At 31.3% G+C, this 21,573-nt stretch overlaps 2 protein-coding genes across 2 annotated transcripts; one reads left to right on the plus strand and one right to left on the minus strand.

Moving 5' to 3' along the window:
* The first annotated feature begins 4,472 nt into the window (after positions 1-4,472).
* On the plus strand, positions 4,473-6,874 carry LOC114386448 (1-aminocyclopropane-1-carboxylate oxidase-like). The gene is made up of 4 exons (XM_028346453.1): positions 4,473-4,663; positions 4,765-4,991; positions 5,518-5,851; positions 6,278-6,874. Exons 1-4 carry the CDS (start codon positions 4,559-4,561, stop codon positions 6,566-6,568), a joined length of 957 nt encoding a protein of 318 aa, XP_028202254.1. The 5' UTR covers positions 4,473-4,558; the 3' UTR covers positions 6,569-6,874.
* A 6,687-nt stretch (positions 6,875-13,561) lies between these two features.
* Positions 13,562-21,025, minus strand: LOC114388597 (ubiquinol oxidase 4, chloroplastic/chromoplastic-like). Its single transcript, XM_028349163.1, has 9 exons — positions 20,679-21,025; positions 20,426-20,603; positions 19,944-20,037; positions 19,559-19,674; positions 15,937-16,045; positions 15,343-15,411; positions 14,476-14,547; positions 14,345-14,392; positions 13,562-14,040 (listed from the first exon to the last, which is right to left on the minus strand). Exons 1-9 carry the CDS (start codon positions 20,777-20,779, stop codon positions 13,829-13,831), a joined length of 999 nt encoding a protein of 332 aa, XP_028204964.1. The 5' UTR covers positions 20,780-21,025; the 3' UTR covers positions 13,562-13,828.
* Between the last annotated feature and the right edge of the window lie 548 nt (positions 21,026-21,573).

A 21,573-nucleotide genomic window follows, 5' to 3' on the forward strand; every position in this document is an offset into this window, starting at 1 on the left:
TGGCAGTCATGTTTATTTATACTTTTTTAGAAGGATAGTATCAATATTATTCCACTAAATTTAGGCCTTAGTTAAATAGCTTATATGCATGTTTATTTAAATATAAAATATAGACATCTGATCGATAAACATTTTTTCTCACAAAATTATAACATTTTTCTTTTGCTAACTTATTACTATTTCTTTAATTATAACATTTTTATATGCTTTTTTTATAAGTAAAATTTTATTAAAATAATTTTAGATGCTACAATCTTATAATGTTAATATAGGTATATTGCATTAAAAAATTGGATTAACTCGGTCTTGTCCCATAAATTTCAAATCTTGATCTAGTCGAGATCAAATTTAAATAAATGGTCCGATTAAAATTTCAAGTCAAAGTATGGATTAGAATAAACTCGTCTCTTACTTACCCCTATATTATGTATATTATAAAAAAGAAAAAAAAAAATCAACCAAACAATTTTTAACTAACTTTTCAACTTTAAATTAATTTACTAAACATAGTTGTTTATATCTGTAATGTGTATTGTATGTGTTTGCATGCTAAATTCATATCTTAACATATTAATTTAGGCTATTAGGCTATTTCTACATGTAATATATATATATATATATATATATATATATATATATATATATATATATATATATATATATATATATATATATATAAGTAGACATAAACAGATCATCAAGTCAATTGACGTACGTGCCAGAAAAACGTGTAGATATTAAGTTTTTTATTTTTCTATCGGCACGTGTAGATATTACGTATCAGTGTTGTCGTTAGAAGGACTGGGATAACATAACGTACAAAAGTTCATGTTTCCTATAATAACCGAAGGAAAAAAAGAAGGAAATAATTAATGTGAGTAGGCGTTTTATAATATTGCATTTCCAAAAATATAATTTAGGGCCGCCAAATTCATGCACGCTCGAGGGATGGCTTATGTTGTGTCATTTTTGGACCCTCTTGGTGGCTGCTGCCTAATCTTTATATTAGCGTGTCCATCATAATGAGGTCATTGGTCAATTTTTTCTTTGTATTTTAATTAATTATGATATTTAATTTTGCTTCTTGTTGTATGATCACTTTCAAATTCTATTTATCGCCATAAGTTTCTCTGGTTACCAAATAAGAATAATAAAACGAAAAAGCTAGCTTAAGTTTGCTCCTGTATACATGCATCGATCTAGCTCATGCAATGAACAATATTAAGGATGATGACATTTCCTTTTTCTATTTCGTCTATAAGTGACTTCTGCTTAACTAATTACCAAATACGAATAATAAAAAGAGAAAAAAAACTAGCGTAGGTGTGCTCATTTAATGCGTCAATCTCTTGCAATGAACGGTATTAAGGACGATGACATTTCCTTTTTCTAGCTATTTCATCGGATGATTATCGAACCATTATTCATTACCAAATTCTTGTTTTTTTTATGTGGTATCAACATATATAAATAATATGTTAACAAATTCGTAAACTAAATAGATAAATCCTTTAAGCATATATGTTTAAAATTTAATTCCTAACTGAGCCTATAGAAGAAACTAAAAATAAAAAATATTTTAGTAATTTCTATACTTTAAAAATAGTAGTTTCCGATGACTATTGCCTAAAAAACATCCTTTATATACACGTGCCAAAACATAATATTATAAATAATATCTTAGATAATTCAGATAGAAAAATTTATTAAACACTGTTAGTCAATATAAACTATTTACACCTTAGAAGTTATCATTCTGGATTCGAGGAGGTAGAGTACTCAACAACTAGCAAAATCTATTCAGCACATATCTAATTTGATTTAGATATCTCCATATTTGTTTGTTGACAACTGAGCTATCATAGATGATCGATAATCTTTTGACGAGGTAGAGATTGATGTTAATGCCATTAATGCATATGTAAATACTACTCTTGGCAAAAGAAAATTATCAATACACTGCAATTAGTGGGAAGTTAAGTTATTTGATTAGTATATATGTGATATCAAATAATGTTTTGCGTATGAAAAGCGCACCTATACATGTCTACGTGATTAGATTTGTTTAAATAACATAATTATTACGCGATTCTTCGTCATAATTTTGTCGAGTTAAAGAATAATCAATTGAGACGAGAGGGTAATCAATTATTACGCTTATTAGGTTGGTGTCTTTCCTTGATAGGATGTATACAAAGGAGAGGCTATGTAGATCTTTTCGTCATAGTTACATTAACGTGTCGATGCTTCCTGGTAAGAAAAAAGGCAAGAGGGTTACAATAGGAGAAAAGAAAAAAGAAAAGGCCGAATGAAAACGACAATGATCAGTTGCGCGCGTGTGAGAGGAAAGGTGGTGTAGCCACTTGTGGTTGTGGGGTTGGGTCAAATTAATTCAGATATGAAGCCCAAGGGTCCCATACCCTACCAAAACCGAAGATGACACAAACTCTTAACGAAGAACATGGTCACATTAATTTCAAGTGACAAAAGATGGTAGGGGTCCATCAATATGTGCACACATACATTCTCCACGAGATTTTCTGCTATGCCTTTTAAAACTAATTTGATAATTAAACTTCCCTTCCAATTATTTATCTGCTCTCCTTACATTTCCCGATATTAATGTTTCCCACCCAACCTGGCTTGCTTCTATATTCTTCAAGTGGCACAATTCATATGGTGAAAGCATTCTCCTCTCTCTCTCTCTGAACAAGTCATTCTCCCCTCTTTAGTTCTAAAAGCATTAGCAATTTCTTCAAAATTCAGATAAATTAATTATTTTAGCCCCTAACTTACCATTATATGCACTAAAACTCTTTATTTTTTTTAGAATGAATTTTCTCGTAGAATTGTTGTGTCTGTGACATTAAATAAGCAAGGTCTTAATTATTAATATTTATAAATATGTGTAAAGAGATACAGATAAATATGAAACTTTTACATGACAAAGTTATAAGCACATTTAAAATGGAGAAATTATTAGGTGCACTTGAACTACATGTTTCTCATTAAACTTTACTTGATATATATAATAAGTATTATTAGTTTTTTCTTATAAAATATATTTTTTAAATACATATCATATAGAAATTAAATGAGACCATATGAATAAATAGAGATTTTGAATTGCCTAATAATTTCTTTACAACAGAACAAGATTATATATCCTATTAATTTCAACTCAAAGTAGCATCAATGCTTCATTAACGAGAAAAGAAATTTTGTCTCTTCGGAAGTGAAGATGTGACATGCATCCTACACACTTAAAAAGTTAGTCATTTTAACTCAATATATTGGCTGCACACAGCACACCCCTCTGTTTATTAAATTGATAAAAATTTGTCCACTTAATTATAAAAAAGAAATGGACAGTTCATGTGAGCTAAAGTCCGTGATCAGCTTGTAAAGAAAGTGTAATTTTATCAGTTCATATCATATTCAAATTTTAATACGTGTTTTTTTTATGCAAAATTCATATTGTCATCCAATTACATTTTTTTTAATTTAATGCTTAAAATAGTTCTTATAAAATTTAACAATTTTATCATATATAAAAACATATAATTAAATGATATTGAAACTTTTACAGCGTCATAGTATTCAAATTAAGTTCTTTTATATATTATTGTGAATTTGAGAGTATAAATTCATTTTAATCTTTTAAACATAAAACATTGTTAATTCATTATTGACTGATTAATTTTATTGATTCAATATTCCTCGTATTTTAAATTTGTAATGTTTTAGCCTTTCCATTTAAAATGATGAAGTTGATTGATGTTTGAATCAAATTTAATGGTAGAGAAAAAAAATAGACTATTCTTAAAAAACAAGGGTAAGTGGTGAAATTCATTTATGAAAATGTGATGTAATAATAAATTGATTCTTAAAAGATAAAAAATATAAATTTAATTTTTAAATGTATAAAAATACGATAAATTAATCTTATTATTAAATTTATGAGATTATTTTATTATTAAATTATAATATTCAAAGATTTTGATAATAAATTATAATTTTTGAGAATTAATTTAATATTATTATAAAGTTTAGGATGAATTTATCATTAAATTATTTATATGATCGATTTGTTGTATTTTTTGTATATTAAGAAATTAAATTAAAAATTTTAATCTTTCAATGATCAAATGATCAGCATTTCTTATTTTCAGGAACCAATTTTACTATTTTTTTTTTAAGTAACGGGAGTTTTAGTTTAATAGCATATACTTTATTTATTGTTCAACTATATTCTTAAACTTTTTACGAGAGTTAGAGTTCCTTACTCTTCCTTTAATTTGATTTGATTTAGCTTATAACAAAATATGTAGAAAATATATATAAAAAAAAGTATTGTAGATAATAAGGCAACATGCGTCCGAAGAACTTTTTCTCGTTTCTTAATTAAATAAATTTCTTGCGTTCTTAGCCGCTCCATAAGTTGAGGCCTATAAATACATTATATTATTGCACCTCTGAGAACAACACTCCTCACAGCATATACTGATCATAAATCACATAGCTAGTTGTTTAAAGTGAGAGAAAAAGAAAGAAGAAAATGGCAAACTTTCCAGTTGTTGACATGGGGAAACTTAACACCGAAGAGAGAGCAGCAGCCATGGAGATTATAAAAGATGCCTGTGAGAACTGGGGTTTCTTTGAGGTACTAATTACTATGTCCCCCACCAAAGAGAATTTAATTTCTCTTGCATGTGTGTTTTTGTGAAAAAGGCTTATTAATTTTGTGGGTTTTGTTTTTCAAAGTTGGTGAACCATGGGATATCCATTGAGTTGATGGACACTGTGGAGAGGCTCACAAAAGAGCACTACAAGAAGACTATGGAGCAAAGGTTCAAAGAAATGGTGGCCAGCAAAGGGCTTGAGTCAGTTCAATCAGAAATCAATGACTTGGACTGGGAAAGCACCTTTTTCCTGCGCCATCTTCCAGTCTCCAACGTTTCAGACAACTCAGATCTTGATGAAGAATACAGGTCACATAAGTACATTAAAAACAAACATGTTTGGATAAAAGTTTACAAACTGAATTCATAAAAACAATTCCCCTTTTTTCTTCTTTTATATCAAACTTGATTTCAATGTAAAAATGAGGTAAAACTTAGATTACAATCAGACCTAACTAAAAATATAAAACAAAAGGTTTTTTTAGTCTCTAAACATGTGCCTATTTGGTTTACTAACTAACTACCTTCAATTTACGTTTCTCCAATAAACTCAGTTTGATGATATCTTGGTTTCTCTCAAGAGTATGTTCACATATTTATATTTGGTTTGAAACAAAAAAAGTAATATGATCAATCAAAGTTAGTTTTTCTTCTCAAACACAGTTTGCAAAAAATATGAAATCTTTCAGATTTATGTTTACAAACTTTATCACAACTCATGCACTAATTTGCTAAATCTATCTTTGTGCATATTTAAGTTCAATTTTTTTGTACAGGAAAAAGCCGTGTCTAACGGGGACACATGTACGTCCTATGTGTTTTGTTCTTCTTTCAGGAAGACAATGAAGAAATTTGCACTGGAATTGGAGAAACTTGCAGAGCAGCTTCTGGACTTGCTGTGCGAGAATCTCGGGCTGGAGAAAGGGTACCTGAAGAAGGTGTTCTATGGATCAAAGGGTCCAAATTTTGGGACTAAAGTGAGCAACTACCCTCCTTGTCCCACCCCTGATCTCATCAAGGGCCTAAGAGCTCACACTGATGCTGGTGGCATAATCCTACTGTTCCAAGATGACAAGGTTAGTGGATTGCAGCTTCTCAAGGATGATCAGTGGATCGATGTCCCACCAATGCGTCACTCCATTGTAATCAACCTTGGTGACCAACTTGAGGTACATACTTACTATATCTACATGCCGACATGCCCCACTATCCCTTTTTAATGTTCCTTACTAGTAACTTTTCACCATGCCAAAAAAAATGACAAAGGTTAATCAATGTCTTAGTTGAAAAAATTAAAGTAATTTTTTTTAATTGAAATAGGTAAAATTATGTGTTATACATGCATGATCTTTTTAATATATTTTTATGACTTTCATAATAAATATTTTTTTCTTTTAGTTTCTTAATTAGTGATATCCTAAAATACTGTTATCATCAAGATCCAAAAAAATATATCCCATATCATACATGCACGTTGCAATCAAAGATCATAGTGTGATATATATAGCTTTGGCATTCAGTGCATTATTAACTTTAAATTCTTCTACATAATTTTAATAGTGAGTTTTGTGCTTTTGTGGCCGTGACATTAACAGGTCATAACCAATGGCAAGTACAAGAGTGTCATGCACCGAGTGATTGCCCAAGCCGATGATACCAGAATGTCCATAGCTTCTTTCTACAACCCTGGTGATGATGCTGTCATTTCTCCTGCACCGGCTTTGGTGAAGGAATTAGATGAGACAAGCCAAGTGTACCCGAAATTTGTGTTTGATGATTACATGAAGCTCTATGCTGGTCTCAAGTTTCAGGCTAAAGAGCCAAGGTTTGAAGCTATGAAGGCCAATGCAAGCGTGGTTGATGTGGGGGCCATAGCCACAGTTTGAGTCTCAGGCTCTCAGCATGTGGAAGCAACATGGGAACGGTTATGTGTGTTTTCTGTTAATAATAAACAAAGGCTACTCAGAACATATTAGTGTTTGGTGTCCTTGGATAATTGGCATGGAAGCTTGAGCTTGTGCAGTATATTAAAACCTTAAAGTTTAAAATAAAAGTATTAATTAGGTTGATCTTAATTTGTGCGTATGATCCGTGATATATATGATATGTTGTCGCCTGTGATATGATGATTAAGTTAGTGTGATATGTAGTGATACACTGTTTAAGAAAGTAACTTGTCCATTTTACAAGGATCTGTCTCTCATAATTCTTCTTTGGCTTATGATTATGAACAATATAGAGTGATATATTCTTACTTTTTTTTTTCTTTCTATATATTGCTCCATCGTATCATTTTTTTTCTATATGATTAAAAAGAAAAAAAAATAAACTCACGTTAAAATTTTTCTTTCTTGTTATATATTATAACAAGTGGGGTGTGAGGAATGCTATAAAGAAATAGAATGTGAAAAAGATTTTTTTCTTGATTTATTTTTGCTTGTTATATAAGATCATGCATTGAAATAAAAAAATAAATAAAAATAGAGAGGGATTTCAATTAAAATTAACCCAAAATAAACACACTGGAAAAGTGAAGGCAGTTAAAGTTTGTGAAGTGGCCTAAGGGAATTGACGACTCCTAAGCACTAGTAATCTACTATTTCCCATCTTTTTCTAGCAAGTGGGGACACATCCACAGAAGAAATTGAAATAAATGAAAACGGAAAAAGGATTTTCTCTTGATTTTTTTTCCCCATGAAATGGAACGGCTCACATGTAATCTTAACTCATTTGGACAATTTTGTTTGATGACGTTACAAACAATGCTTATTTGGATTTATTTTGGGCAGTTAATTAGTTAATTGAACTTTAATGCCCACGTAAAATATTTACGCATGTAGCGACAGTAACCCAACCCTGTTGTCAGATCTTGTTCCAATCTCTGGATTGAGTTCCATGTCCCGTGGTTTTGGTTTTGCATAGGTGATGATGTGATGTAAAGGCAAAAGTGCAAACCATTAATCATTTTTTTTTTTTGAAGCAAGCATTAATCGTTATTTAGTAACTACTCCTTTGTTAACTTCAATTACGCCAATTGCAAACGTGCATTTCATATGGCATTGGCCTTATTCATGGTATATGTTAAAAGATTTAATCATTCACTTTACCTCAACTACTCTCTCCCCTTGCGTGCTTGTGCCTTTTTTTTTTTTTTTCCTTATTTGCTTGATAAAAAATAAAGTTCAATTGCATGTTGGGCTATTAAATTAATGTCATTCCAACCTCTCATAGCGGTTGATTACTTTTAAAAGGGGGGAAGGCCAGTCCTTCTGATTGGTAATTAATTAAGTTTCCATTTGAGGAACCGAAAGGTACAATAATGATATGTTATAAACTATTGGACAGCGACCAAACAAGAATTTTAATCATGTTAACAATCTAAAGTTGGTAAGAAAGCAGCTTGGATTTGAAACCCAACGCTGAATGGCTGCCAGTAGCATCTGGAAATTAATTAAAGAATTGGGGGGAAAGTAGGCCTGTGTGTATAATTGATAAGAAAACTAAATGGATTCTTGTTTTATACTGTTTCATTCTGATTTATCAAACCTCTGGGGAATTTCTACAAGTCATGATGCTATATTGGGACCACAAGCACCAATTCTCCAAATCTACCTTCTTCCCGGCCCAAAAAAAAAAACTTCAAATCTACTTGGGTTTGATTATGATTTGAAATGCTAGAACACGCTCTCTGACAAAAAAAAAACTTATATGATTTGCCAACTAATATATATACATATATATGCTTTTAGAGAGAGAAGCTTTGCTAGGAAACAATCTTTAGGGTTGTTACATAAAAATTTGAATATGTGTTATATATATAGAATATTATGAATTTTTTTCATAATTAAGAAATTTGAATATGTGTTACATAAAAATTCCAGGATAATAGACACATAATGATATAAGATTATCTAATAATTTCTCTTCTAACAGACTATGTTCTATTAACAAAAATTTGTTGAAAATTTTTTTTTTAAGAGTTTCACTTCTTATTAAAAAAAATCCACTTATATAATTTTTTATTTTTTAATCAATTTTAACTAACAAGAAAGTTTGTTAGAAGGATTGTGGTAGAAAATGTTTCACTCATAAAATAAGCATGAAAGGAGAATCATCAACGAGTCGTACTAATACTAATTATATAATGGAAAGAATGAAGTAAAGCATGTGAATAGGATGTGCTGCATTGAATTGGTCGCTTAATTAATGTCCATCAACAACATAGATTTTCCCTCTATTACTTTATTGCTTTGCTGCTAAACTGAAACAAGTTTATGTAATATCCCGTCGTATGAGATTAATAATTTAATGGATTCGCATTACATAAGCTCGATAGAAAATTGAGGTTGCGCGGTAAATAAGATAATGCATTCCCGTTGAGATCACCAGCAAATGTTGCTCACTTTTCCAGTCAGAAAAGGCACTCTAGCATGTAACTGACAGTACATAATCTTTGATGAAAATGACAAGGCAGGTTTTTTTTTCTTTAACGATAAAATAAAAAAACATACACACCAGTCATAGGTGACTGGGTAAGGTAATTATATGCTCCTCTAACGTGAGCTTTTAATATAAGGATAAGGATTCTTTCCTTAGACCTTCTACCAAGCAAATAATGTCCAAAGAGGAAACAAACCTACTGGCACTGAATATTAATTTGAAGCTTTATATAGTTTTTTTAGTGTAAGTAAGAGGAAAAATGATACTTGCATAGATTTCATAACTTACCCTTCAGATTCAGAGTCAGCCATTTAAAATGATAGGTCAAACTGGATAAGAATATTGTACAAATAATTTATGTACAATATTACAGAATATTATAAAACACTTATGTGAAATAGTAGTTTTTAAAGAATTAATGGATGGTTAGTTCAACTACTTGAACAGATTAGTTCAATTTGTTTTATTGGTTTTGTTTTAACAAGTTTAGTCTTAAGGTTTTTTTTTTTTTTTGCTGGAAAGTCTTAAGATTAAACTATATGAACAGATTAGTTCAATTTGTTATATGACTCTTTATATGGTCAGTTAATGTTAAAGGACCCGTGTTTAAACTTCTAAGAAAAAGTGATTTAAAAATGCGCATAAAAAAATTCTTTTGAAGATTTTAACAAAATTAAGTTATCTTTTAGTGTTAATTGTAAAAAAAAAAGTTTTTATTTAAATAGATAACTATAAATAGAACTTTTTATAGCTTTTCAAAATAACAAGAAATTTGAATTTTTTTTAGATTCTTGTTATTTTTAAAAGTTTAAAACAAACTAACAAAAAAAGTTAAATATAATTTTCTAAAAAATACTTTTTCATATTGAATTAAAACAAGCCAATTTTTTTTTTCGTATAACTGGAGGCCACAAGGCCAAAAAAATGAATTCTAGATACTATTCAACTTGATCTGTTTCTAACAAACTAAGTTTTATCTTAACAATTTGTTCGATTATGCAAGAAACAGAGGAAAGAATATAAATAAATATATATTTAATGCCTTGAGAATATAAAAAAAATATTTAATATTTACTACTTTCAAACTTAAATATAAGAAGAAAAAAATCATATATGATAGTTCAAAATATAAGCAAATTTTAAATAATTTTATCTTATTTAATGATATCATCTTTAAATATTCTTCATTTAACTGAAGTTTTATTTCAAATTAAGTAGTGCTCATGCATTTGCAAATTTTTTGATGAAAAAATACAAAGAGTGAGAAAAAATAAAAGGAAGAATGAAGTTTACAAAATGACAATTACATAAACATTGTTCTGTCAACATGTGGCAAGTGGCAAGTGGCAACGGCTGGATGACAGTTTTTATACAGTTATAGATGATATCAAATTTTATTGTAAGACTAAAAAAGTTAAATAATATCAATTAACTTTATTAATTCACATTAATTAGACTTTTTTAGTATATTTAAGTAAGAAGATGGTATCAATTTAGAGGTGGATATACAAGTCAGTTGTGCCTGCTTTCATATCCAATTATCCATATCTAAATAAATCATACCACACTGACATGTTGACCGAATGAACTGCCTTTTTGTTTGATTTGCACGTCTAACTCACTTAGCCCGTGAGCTAATGAAACCAGTACGTGAGCTGAATAACAAAAAATATATTTATAAATCGAAAATTTCTATTTTAAAAAAATGATTGGGAAACCTGAAAAATTATAAAACAAATTAATAAAAATTGAAAAATGACTAACATACTATTAACAAAAAAAATGAAAATATTGATGGATTAATGAAATTATAAATCTTTTTTTAAAAAAAATTTGCTTACCTCACTCAAACATCAAATAAAAGCATAAACGACTCATTAGCAGCATCCAGGTTTTTCTTCCAATCACCCATTCCAGGTTTGAGAAGCAAAAGTCAATTGCAGGTGTACCTTTATGATTCACTGAAACTTGAAGATATATTTAATTATCTACTTAAATCCATGTTACAGAACAATCATCAACCATGCACGGCAACAAACTTATCCTAAGCACTATGCCCCAACTAATGAGTTCATCACACTATGGTTTTCACTTTCCCTGATAGAAACAACCCATCAGAACATTGGCGTGCAGCGCAGCGGCGTTCAAGTATTTGTGTTTCCTTTACCTATTTGCTTTTCTACTTTTGCTTTTACTTTTCAGAGCACCATCTTCTGAGATGAGAAACTGATTCAGCACTAACAAGAAGTCCACAGCACATCTTACCTTACTCCCAAAGCATTACAAGCCTTATACAACAGATTTCCGTCAACAAACCATGTCTCCAAAAGTAATAAATTCAACGTATGCCCATATAAAATGAAACCTCATTATGTAAAATGGACAAAGCTAGCAACATTAGGGAGAAGAAACAATCAAACATATCTTTCAATAACAAGTATGCAGACCTCAACAAATTGCAACAGCACACCCAATATAGCATGGGAACAAGAATAACTGCTCTTTGGTATGTGAAATTGATTGGAAACTCATAATCGTGAAACAAAAAAATGAACAGAAATAATCTCTTTCAACTTTCAGATTGCCAAGAATTTGAGCAAAAATTAAGAAAAACAACTGGAGAACTATCTAATTTAGGCACTCGAAATTGTCGGCTTCCAATTAAAAGGAGTCAAGAATTCCCCTTTGAGCTCAGCATTTTGTCCAGAGGCTTCATTGAAGATGCCACTGAGCAGACATGGACAATATTCCAAAGCCACACACCATCCATCTCAAATTGGACTAGCCTCATTGATCTCTATATCACCAGCGTAATTGAATTGTGTCCTCGTGATCCTTCCCTAGCATCTCCATTGGCACAAGCACTATGATTCTTTAGAACCATTGAAATATCAGCCTCAGAAGCTCCTGCAAGCTTAAAACACAGCCTAGCAGCACCCAGATTTTTCTTCTAATCACTCATTCCTAATTTGCATTCAACTAGGGATTGTTGAAAAAGCATATTAGCCCAGAAAAGGTGAATCTGCAATCTCATGATAGCTGCTTCTTCTGCAGATACATCACCCTGACCCCCAAGACTGGAGGACTCATCATCATCAGTGTGCCACTTCCCTGCTGTTTCCTTCTCAATGTTTTTCTTTTTTGCTTGTATTGGGATCCTTTATCTCATTTGCTCTCTGTTAAAAAGTTGTAGTGTCATTTTGAAGCAGCTTTATCAAATAATCAAACTATCCTGAGCCTCCTCACTAGTCAGTTTCCTCAAGTCTCCAAACAAAACTCAATCCCAACACCAGGTTTTTCCTTTGGAGCATCTTTCTTTGCCTTACCAATCCTCACCTTCATGAGCTTCCAAAACACATTCACTTGGGGATTCATCACCATCGATCACTTCTCTTCTTCCAATAAAGGTCAGGACTAACTTCAACAATGTTTAGCCTCAGCATCCCAATTGAATCACTTTTATCCGTTTCATGTCCCTTTAGGAGATGCTATCTCAGCCAATCTAATTAAGGAGGTTATAGTCACCAAATCACCACCATTATCTTATACTAGTACTTGATCAAAACTAACTTAGACGATGGAAATCTTTTGCTCACTCTAAAACTGCCATTCACCAGCATCTGTGCATGCCTATGTCATGATCATAAAGAAGATTGAACCCCAACAGCAACTTTGTGAAACTGTTCCTTCCAGTTTTTTTTTTTTTTTTGAATTAAGAGATTTAATGAGTGAGGTACTGTGGTATGAACTATCTAAAAAGTCTGATCAAAAGCGATGTATGGGGAAAGTCTTGGAGACTAGGACTGGATTTAACCTGGGCTATTTACATGCAGAGCAATGCTGGCAGGTTGCTTATGAGCCCGTTAACAGATACTAAGCTCAGCAGAAAGTGACAATGATATTGCCAGCCAAGAAATTTTTTGCAAGCATCTGACATGCAAGAATAACATGTGTAGGTGAAAGGAACTATAACTTGTCTTATTATTAGAATGTAGTGAAGAGAAACATCAGGAAAGAAAAGATGAAGTGATCTTCATTATCATCAAACAGTACATATATTACAATCAGGAAATGCAAAATTCGTAAAACTAAAACAAATCTGCCTCAGGTAGCAATAGAATTTTCGTGAGTGCATTAGAAAAAAAGAAAAAAGAAAAGGTTTTAGCATACACATTTTCACACCTTATAACCACCTCCAATTAGTGTGAACCTTCCAATCCCACCAACCAGCTGCTGTCGCTGCCATTTCTTGTCCTCAAACATTTTATTATTTTCACATCATATTTCTTTTAGTTTTATTTTTATTTTCGGTTTATTTTTCTTTAGTTGTCACAATCTAAATTTTTCAGTGATAGATGGTTTCTAAAAGTCAACGCATGCAACCCTCTAGCTCTAAAGACAAAGTTCCAAATTACAAAAACAAGGAAAAGAGCAGGAGCAAAATTATAGACAATCTCCAAAATATTATTTTCTTTGATAATCCTCAGAGTGTGGTATGAACATTTAACCTAACAGAAGGTTGTCACTATAAGATATTTCATGATCTTGATCTTAGAAAATTTAAGGGTGAATACACCTTTACTTTCTATAAAGACAATTACACCGGAGAGCAACCTTTTCCAAATTTCAACTATTTACTACCTCCAATCATTATTCCCTGCCTACAATCTTATTAAATGAATGTACTATGTATTGGGCCACTTATCTTACTTCACCTTAGCTGGATTAGAAGCAACAGATTTCTTTATACAGTCTACTATTCCTTCACAATCTGCTTCAAGAGCACAGACTGAGCTGTCATCATCCTCTGCATATGAATGAGGTGACCGGAGGTTCCCATGGGTTTGACAAGCCTTCATTGTCTTACAATGTTCAGCTTCGTCATCTCTGATATTTACAAATACATCGTACAGATTCTCTAGATGGGAAATAAATATGTTGTTAATCATCAATGTGAGAAACTTTACTGCATTAAAAGGTTCAATACAAAGAGGTATTTGGTTTGTTCGGGAGAGATTAACCACACAAATGATATACAATGTTCAAAAAGTGATATATGATTAGCCACTTAAAAACTTTTGTGACTAATTAATTATTTTGAAAATGGACTTGTTTTTCGCAAATCCCCCTCCCCCCCCCCCCCCAAAAAAAAAAACAGACAGAACAAATTCAGTATAGTAAATTAGTAATAAAGTAATGTTGGACCAGGTTTCAAGGCATACCTATCTTAGGTCTTCTTGAATTAGGAACTCTGGAAGTTTGAAATTCATCTGAGGAAAATGATATGGGAAGTGAGAAATTCCAGTTTTTTCCTCCAGTAGAAAACCCGAGGTCTTAAAAATGAAAAGCTTACCAAATAAATACAAGTCATCTCCTGTATAATAATTCACAGCAACCTCAGGAGCTGGCATTTTTTTCAATTCATCTGCAAAATATTTATCAAACTGTCAGAGTTACTGAAGCACCATGTACAAATAGACACAACCAAATAAGCATGTGAAGCAAAGGGAAACAATTTTTGGAACCTTCATCAAATAAAGTAATTAATATATTATGATACGTGTTGTATCACTGGTACCTGCAAGAAAAGGAAAATGACAAAAGAAAAAGAGGAAGAGATGGAAATAACAGAGAGCCAAGCTAGAGAGAAGATTCTATGTGCTCCCAATTTCTATGTTGATTCCTTCCTTATCCCAACATCAGTACAGTATTCCCTAATAACAGAATGCCCACGCCCTCTCTCCTCTAACTAACTGATCAATTCCCCTATTACCCCCAAGCATAGTCGGGCACTAATTGGTCTTGGGCCTGCATTGATACACCTTAAAGGGCTTTCCCATTTAGAGATCCTGTTCCTATCATATTATTTATGAAATAATCAATGCAAGATCATTTATGTGCTTTCTTTTTGTTATTTTTTGGTTTAAACAACAAATTAAGGTAATTTCAAGAACATGTTAATCCAAGTTAGAAGATGAAAAATGTAAGCATCAACATAAAGCTAGAATAACCTAGCCTGCCATTATTCAACCACACTACAGCCTAACAGCTCGTCTTATCTTTAATTAATTTTCACATCAATTAAATCACGACTCACGAGCATGTATAAAACCAATGGTTTTCCAGACCTCAATTACAAAAGCATAAAACCAAGAGTTAAACATAGAATAAAAATCTAAATAACACAAAAAAAAAAAGGGAAAAGAAAACTCCATAATACCTCCTTGAACCTTGATAAATTTGTCATAAGTTTCAAATGCATGACTCTCTACACATTCAGAAAAGTGATCTGCACTAGCAATAAACCATACACATAAAATCAGTAATTGAAGAACCAAGCTTACAGGTACCGAATGGTAGAGAATGTAATTCAGTCAACATGTTGATTAACAGTTGATAATTTAGCAAAAGCAACTATGTCAGTTTCTTCATTCTTGTTTCTTTGTGCTGAACTGCTGATCAGCTGTGTTATTTTAGTTGTTTTAAGTTCAGCAACATAGTTTAATGTCAATTGTTTACCTCATTTTATTTTTATCAATTATGCAAAACCAAAGGAGATATGGGCATCTCAAATCTTTCTCATTTACTCTTCCAGTTTACTAGTGTCACTGGTATAACCAAACAATATGTATACAACTTAGATGTGCAGGCAACTTCTATCTTTTCAATCAAACAAGTGACATTTTTTCATTTGGTGTCCTCAAAACTCCTCATATGTATACAACTTAACTAAATTTTCAGTTTAGTACAACCAAGGAACTATAAGATGTAGCAGGAATTGCAGTTAAACAAAATTCAAGTATTTAATACTTACATGCCATTCTTGGGCTTACTGCATACATTAAAACTGTCATAATATAATAAAATATTGCAATATGTTGAGCGAGAAACCGATCAAACCACCAAGCATTCCCCCCTAGTTCCTGCAATAGAAGTCCAAGCTTATCACATGCAATAAAGTATGTGTATAATAGAGTCACAAATCATGCATGTGATTGCAAACTACAAAACTTGCAAAAATCCCCCCAAAAATATATTTTTGCTCCCCATTTTCATTTATGAAGAATATCTTTCCAGAAAATATTTTCCAGGGTTTAGAGCAGAAAAACATTTTATGTTGGTTGATGCAGAAAAAAGCATTTTCTAGAAAAAAAACAATACTCTATGTTGGTACTGTCATTTCATTCCATGACAATTCAATAGAACAGAAAATATTTAGAAAATGCACCAATTGTATTAAGGAAAATAACTTTCTGGTTTTCATTTTTAAATTTTTTTATTTTCTGGTATTTGCTTATTTGGTTGGCATGAGTGAAAACATTTTCTGTTATTTGATGGCACAAAAAAAATTCAGAAAGCATTTTCCATTGTTTGGTGTAGTAGTAGAAAAGAACACAGCTTCCTGGTCAATTCTTAGAACCATTGAACAAGGGCTTGAACAAAATGTAAATCTTAGAACTCAATATGTTTGTCAGGAAGCTATTCTCTACTGATTTTTTTTTTTTTACTATTTTCTTCTGAAAACATTTTCCACCGTCATGTTATTATCTATAAAAATAGACATGGATATGCACATGATAGGAGTACAATTACGGGACTAATATCATTATTTTCACAGGGAAACATACCATTGGACTAAGTGCGTGTTTGGTTTGGCGTTGGAGAATTGATTTTGAGTCTAGAATTGATTTTGAATGCATTTTCACATGTTTGGTTTCACGTTAGAGAAGAATTCAAAATTGATGTTGAGTCCATAATTGATTCTAGGTGGAAGCTGTGAATATATGAATACATGACTTTGATGATACCAAAGAATAATCAAACAAGGTTGCTTTCAAGATTATTTCAACAAAACATTCAAAGGTTAAGTATTGCTTCAAGATTAATATAAGGTTGCTTTAACAAACAAACATTGTTTTAAGATTAATTCAAGATAAGTTTTTGCCTCAAAACAAGTGTTTCCAAGAGATCAAGGCTCTGGTAATCGATTACCAGACAGTGTAATCAATTACCAGAAAACAATTTTGAAAAACAGCTTTTAAAAAGGGTTTTGAATTTAAATTTTGAATTATGCAATTGATTACCAGATGTTTGTAATCGATTACTAACAACGGCACTTCAGAAAACACTTTGAAAAGTCATGACCCTTCAAAATATAACTCTGTAATCGATTACCAGAAATCTGTAATTGATTACCAGTGAAGAATTTCAGAAAAAGCTTTTTGAAAAGACACATCTCTTTAAACCATTTTGAAAAGACACGAAGGGTCTATATATATGTGTGTCTAACTTCGAAAAGCAAGAAAAAGATATTCTAAGAGAACTTCATTGTCAAATGCTCTCTCAACAACTTTTGGACAAACACTTACAAATCTATTGAGAGTTCATCCAGGAACTTCAAATTGTATTATCATCTCTTAAAGAGAGAAATTTTTCTAGGAACTTCAATTTGTATCATCCACTTTAAAAGAGAAAAATCTTTCTGATCATCTCAAAAAGTCAGCTGTAATCAAGAGACTGGTTGTATCTTGAATTGTGAGTTTCCTGAACACAAGGGAAAGGGATCCCTAGGGTGTTCAGGAGTTATAAAAGAGATTTTTACAAAGTTAGTGAAAATCTCAAGTGGGTTGCTTGAGGACTGGACGTAGGCACGGGAAATGACCGAATAAGTATAAATTGAGTTTGCATTTCTCTCTTCCCTTAACTCATTTATGTTATTGCAATTAATTTTATCTTGCATATTTAAAGAACATCGATTAAATTGATTGTTGTTTCTTCTTCTGCGTTCTAAGTTTATCATTTAGAAGGGGATTAAAAGTTTGTTACTGAGAATTTTGAAACTTAATTCACCCTCTCTCTTAAGTTATTGAGACCACTTGTCCAACAAGTGATATCAGAGCAGAATTTTTGTCTAAAGTTTAAAAACTTCAAGAATAGTTATAACCTTATCTAATTTTTCATTTCCTGAGGAAAATTCTATTAATAGGCCTTTTATGTTCAATGGTGAGGGTTATCACAATTGGAAAATCTGAATGCAGATTTTTATAAAAGTCATAGATTTAAATATATGGGAAGTCATTGAAATTGGTTCATTTATTTCTACAATGGTAGTGAAAAATGAAACTATAGAAAAACCTAGAGAAGAATGAAATGATAATGAAAGATAAAGAGATTCAATAAATTTATGAGAAACAAAGGAAATTAAAGGAGATCAGATATTAATTCAAAGAAGAAAGAAAAAGATTCCTCCTTAGCCCCAAAATGCTATGAATGCGATCAACCTGGACACTTGAGATCGATTGTCCTGTCCTTGAGAGAAGAATGAAAAAATTCGACAAGAGAAATTTCAAAAAAAAGAAAACATATATCACTTGGGAAGATAATAACATAGATTCTTCAAGTGATTCAGAAAATTAAATCATAAATATGGACGAAAGACTATGAAAGCGGAGAAGAGATAATGTCTTCTAACTATAACTTATCTATTTCTTTTGATGAACTTTAAGATGCATTCAATGATTTGCATAAAGAATATGTCGAACTTGTCAAATTAGTTTCATATTCAAAGAAAACTATTTCAAGTTTAGAAAAGAAAATTTTGAAATTAAATATATAGTTAAAAAATCTTAAATCTGAAGTTAAAATTTTAAAATCAGTAGATAAAAATCAATCTTTTACAAAATGCTTAATACAAGAAAACAATTTTGTAATCGATTACCAGCAACGGCACTTCAGAAAACACTTTGAAAAGTCATAACCCTTCAAAATATAACTGTGTAATCGATTACCAGAAACCTGTAATTAATTATCAATAAAGAATTTCAAAAAAAGCTTTTTGAAAAGACACATTTCTTGAAATCATTTTGAAAGGACACGAAGGATCTATATATATGTGTGTCTGACTTCAAAAAGTAAGAGAGAGATAAAGGTCACTTGTTAGTGGGAATTTTAAAACTTAATCCACCCTCTCTTTTAAGTTATTGAGGCCACTTGTCCAATAGAAGCAACTTTGAATAGCTTCTACATTGGATTCAAAATTTTGTACTGAATTTTACTCCTAACTTGATTTTATAATAAAACATCCAAACATAAGCCACATCACTTCAAAATCAATTTTAACCAAAATAAATTTTACCAACACCTAACCAAACACACGCTAATAATGTGTTTAGATACCTCCTAGAATCAATTTTGACCCCCAAAATCATGGCGGAAAATTGAAAATGTATAAGCAATTATTTGTTGCTTTAGCCTTCAACTTGATTTTGAAATTGATTTTAGTAGAATTGAAAGCTAATCCAAACACATACTAATCCTCCAAAATCAAAAGAACTCATAGATGTTGATGGACAACTAACAAGATTTGTGGAATGACATCTTTTGAGAATTAACCAATAAGACATCAATTACATAAAAAAAAATGTCAGAGATCTTACTTCCATGATGAGCAAATGATGCATTTCATTCCAGCTCTCAGCAAAATGCACTTTCAGATAGTCCGCCCGCCTCCACCAACCAAAACTCTCATACATGTGGAGAACTGACATAAAGGCTGACATAAATAAACAGTACACAGAAGTTAATACCGAAAAGTCACAATGAAAAATACCCAGTGACTCCCTACATTTACGAGTAATTTAAGTACACAATTGACCATGAGTCTATGATGCTTAACAATCATATTAATATTCACCACAGTACAGCTAAAGCATTGCAAGTTCGCTACATCATCATGAAATTTATAATAAAACCAAAAACTAACAGGTTCATTTAAAAAAATATATATAATCAAGTGTAGCAGTAAGAATTTCAAGCACTTACCAAAGTAAGGAACCCTCGCAATAGTTTCAAGCACAAAAAACCTTGCATAGTGTCTATCATGGTACAGAGTATCAAGTATCTTTATCACGGAATCCTGAAATTATCAGTGAAGCTGAAAATAAGTAATAAACAACAAATACTCACATCCGTCTTCCTAGGAATAACAATCCCCAAAAGCAGAGCCAACATGTCAAGAAAGTTTCAACTATATGTAAAATCAAGGTTTTAAAAATCAGTTCATGACCACAACGCAAACGCAATTGTGACTGCATCGGCCGCATTTGTCCGCAGTTTCCCTCAATATCATCAAGTAAAGCGATAAAACTGAAAATGCTTGCTAAATGTTGATACACTAAATAACTCAACTAAAATGTTTAGCTAGAAAAATGAACGATAAAATAAGGACGCGTAACAATACAACAGTAACGGTGATTCCGACGGGGAATTTCAATAGAGAGTTAGAAGGAGGGGAATTAAATTACCGTAAGAAAGATATTGACCGATTGTTCGACCTTGATAATCCGTTTCTCGAACGCAGAGGTGTTAATTGAGTTTCCACCAGTTGATTTATCAGCGGTGTGAAGAGGAGAGGTTTTGGAGGGGAAGGAATCATGCACGATCACTTTTTTCTCGTTATCCTGAAGGAGAGAAGATCGAGCCCTAGAGAAGATGAAATCAGAGAATGGAACTGAAAAAGAGGAACGAAACAAGTAAGGCTAGGTTAGGATGACGAACCTGAAAAGTTGTGGAGCGGTATGGATTCGAGAATAGGAGGAAGAAAGTGGTTTGGGAAGAGGCGAGGAAGCGAAGAGTGAAGAAGAGAAAATTGCCGCCATGTTTGGAGAGGAGGGAACTTTGTGTGTGAGTATTGAATTGAAGAGATGAAAGGGGAAAGACAAGAAGGTGAGTGGTCCACGTTGATTCGCAGCTTTTAGTCAATAGGCGGCATTTACGTCTCATACCAGCGCCAGCGTCCGCATCCGGATATTCTCTTCAGGTTTCGTTAACTTCTTTTTTGTTCTTTTCTTTCGCAACCAACACAAGTTCCGTTTTCCCCTTGTCCTTTCACGTTTCTAAAATTTAGTTTAATTCAACCATAAATAAATGATGATTTTGATCCTTAAAAAGACCCAAAATGTAAGTCTTAATATTAGTGTTTTAAAGAGAGAAAAAAATTAATTTAATCAATTAATGCATAAAAATTACGACAATTACATGCAACTTAATAATAAATTATTTTTTAACCTTATAATAATATCAAATTAGTCTAAAAAATATAATTTATCATTAAATTTTTATGTGAACATTATAATTTATCTTTAAACCTAACGATAAAATAAAATTATCCAATATTTTTACACAATTAGAGATTATTATCATTAATTTATACTGTTCAAGACCAAAAATAATTATTTATACTTAATTTAATGAATGAAGCTTTGGGCTAATAGACTTATTATTTTCACATTTTACTTTTTTGTCTTTTTCAAAAGAAAAATTAAATATTTTTGTCTTGTAAAATTATAAGTATAAATTGTTTTTGAATTATCACACGGAAAATTTATATTGTAACCAATAATTAAAAATAATCTTTCGAATCAATATTTTTTGAATATATAAATTACATTTT

Source organism: Glycine soja, chromosome 15 (assembly GCF_004193775.1).
Source record: "Glycine soja cultivar W05 chromosome 15, ASM419377v2, whole genome shotgun sequence".
Lineage (NCBI taxonomy): Eukaryota > Viridiplantae > Streptophyta > Magnoliopsida > Fabales > Fabaceae > Glycine > Glycine soja.

Excerpts from the sequence above, each read along its gene's own strand:
- LOC114386448 (XM_028346453.1), top strand. The coding sequence starts at position 4,559 with ATGGCAAACTTTCCAGTTGTTGACATGGGGAAACTTAACACCGAAGAG. Across the intron at positions 4,992-5,517 it reads GATCTTGATGAAGAATACAG|GAAGACAATGAAGAAATTTG; the intron begins GTCACATAAGTA and ends TTCTTCTTTCAG. Across the intron at positions 5,852-6,277 it reads ACCTTGGTGACCAACTTGAG|GTCATAACCAATGGCAAGTA; the intron begins GTACATACTTAC and ends TGACATTAACAG.
- LOC114388597 (XM_028349163.1), bottom strand. The coding sequence starts at position 20,779 with ATGGCGGCAATTTTCTCTTCTTCACTCTTCGCTTCCTCGCCTCTTCCC. Across the intron at positions 14,548-15,342 it reads ATTTATCAAGGTTCAAGGAG|ATGAATTGAAAAAAATGCCA; the intron begins GTATTATGGAGT and ends AATATTTTGCAG. Across the intron at positions 14,393-14,475 it reads AGATGACTTGTATTTATTTG|ATGAATTTCAAACTTCCAGA; the intron begins GTAAGCTTTTCA and ends CATTTTCCTCAG.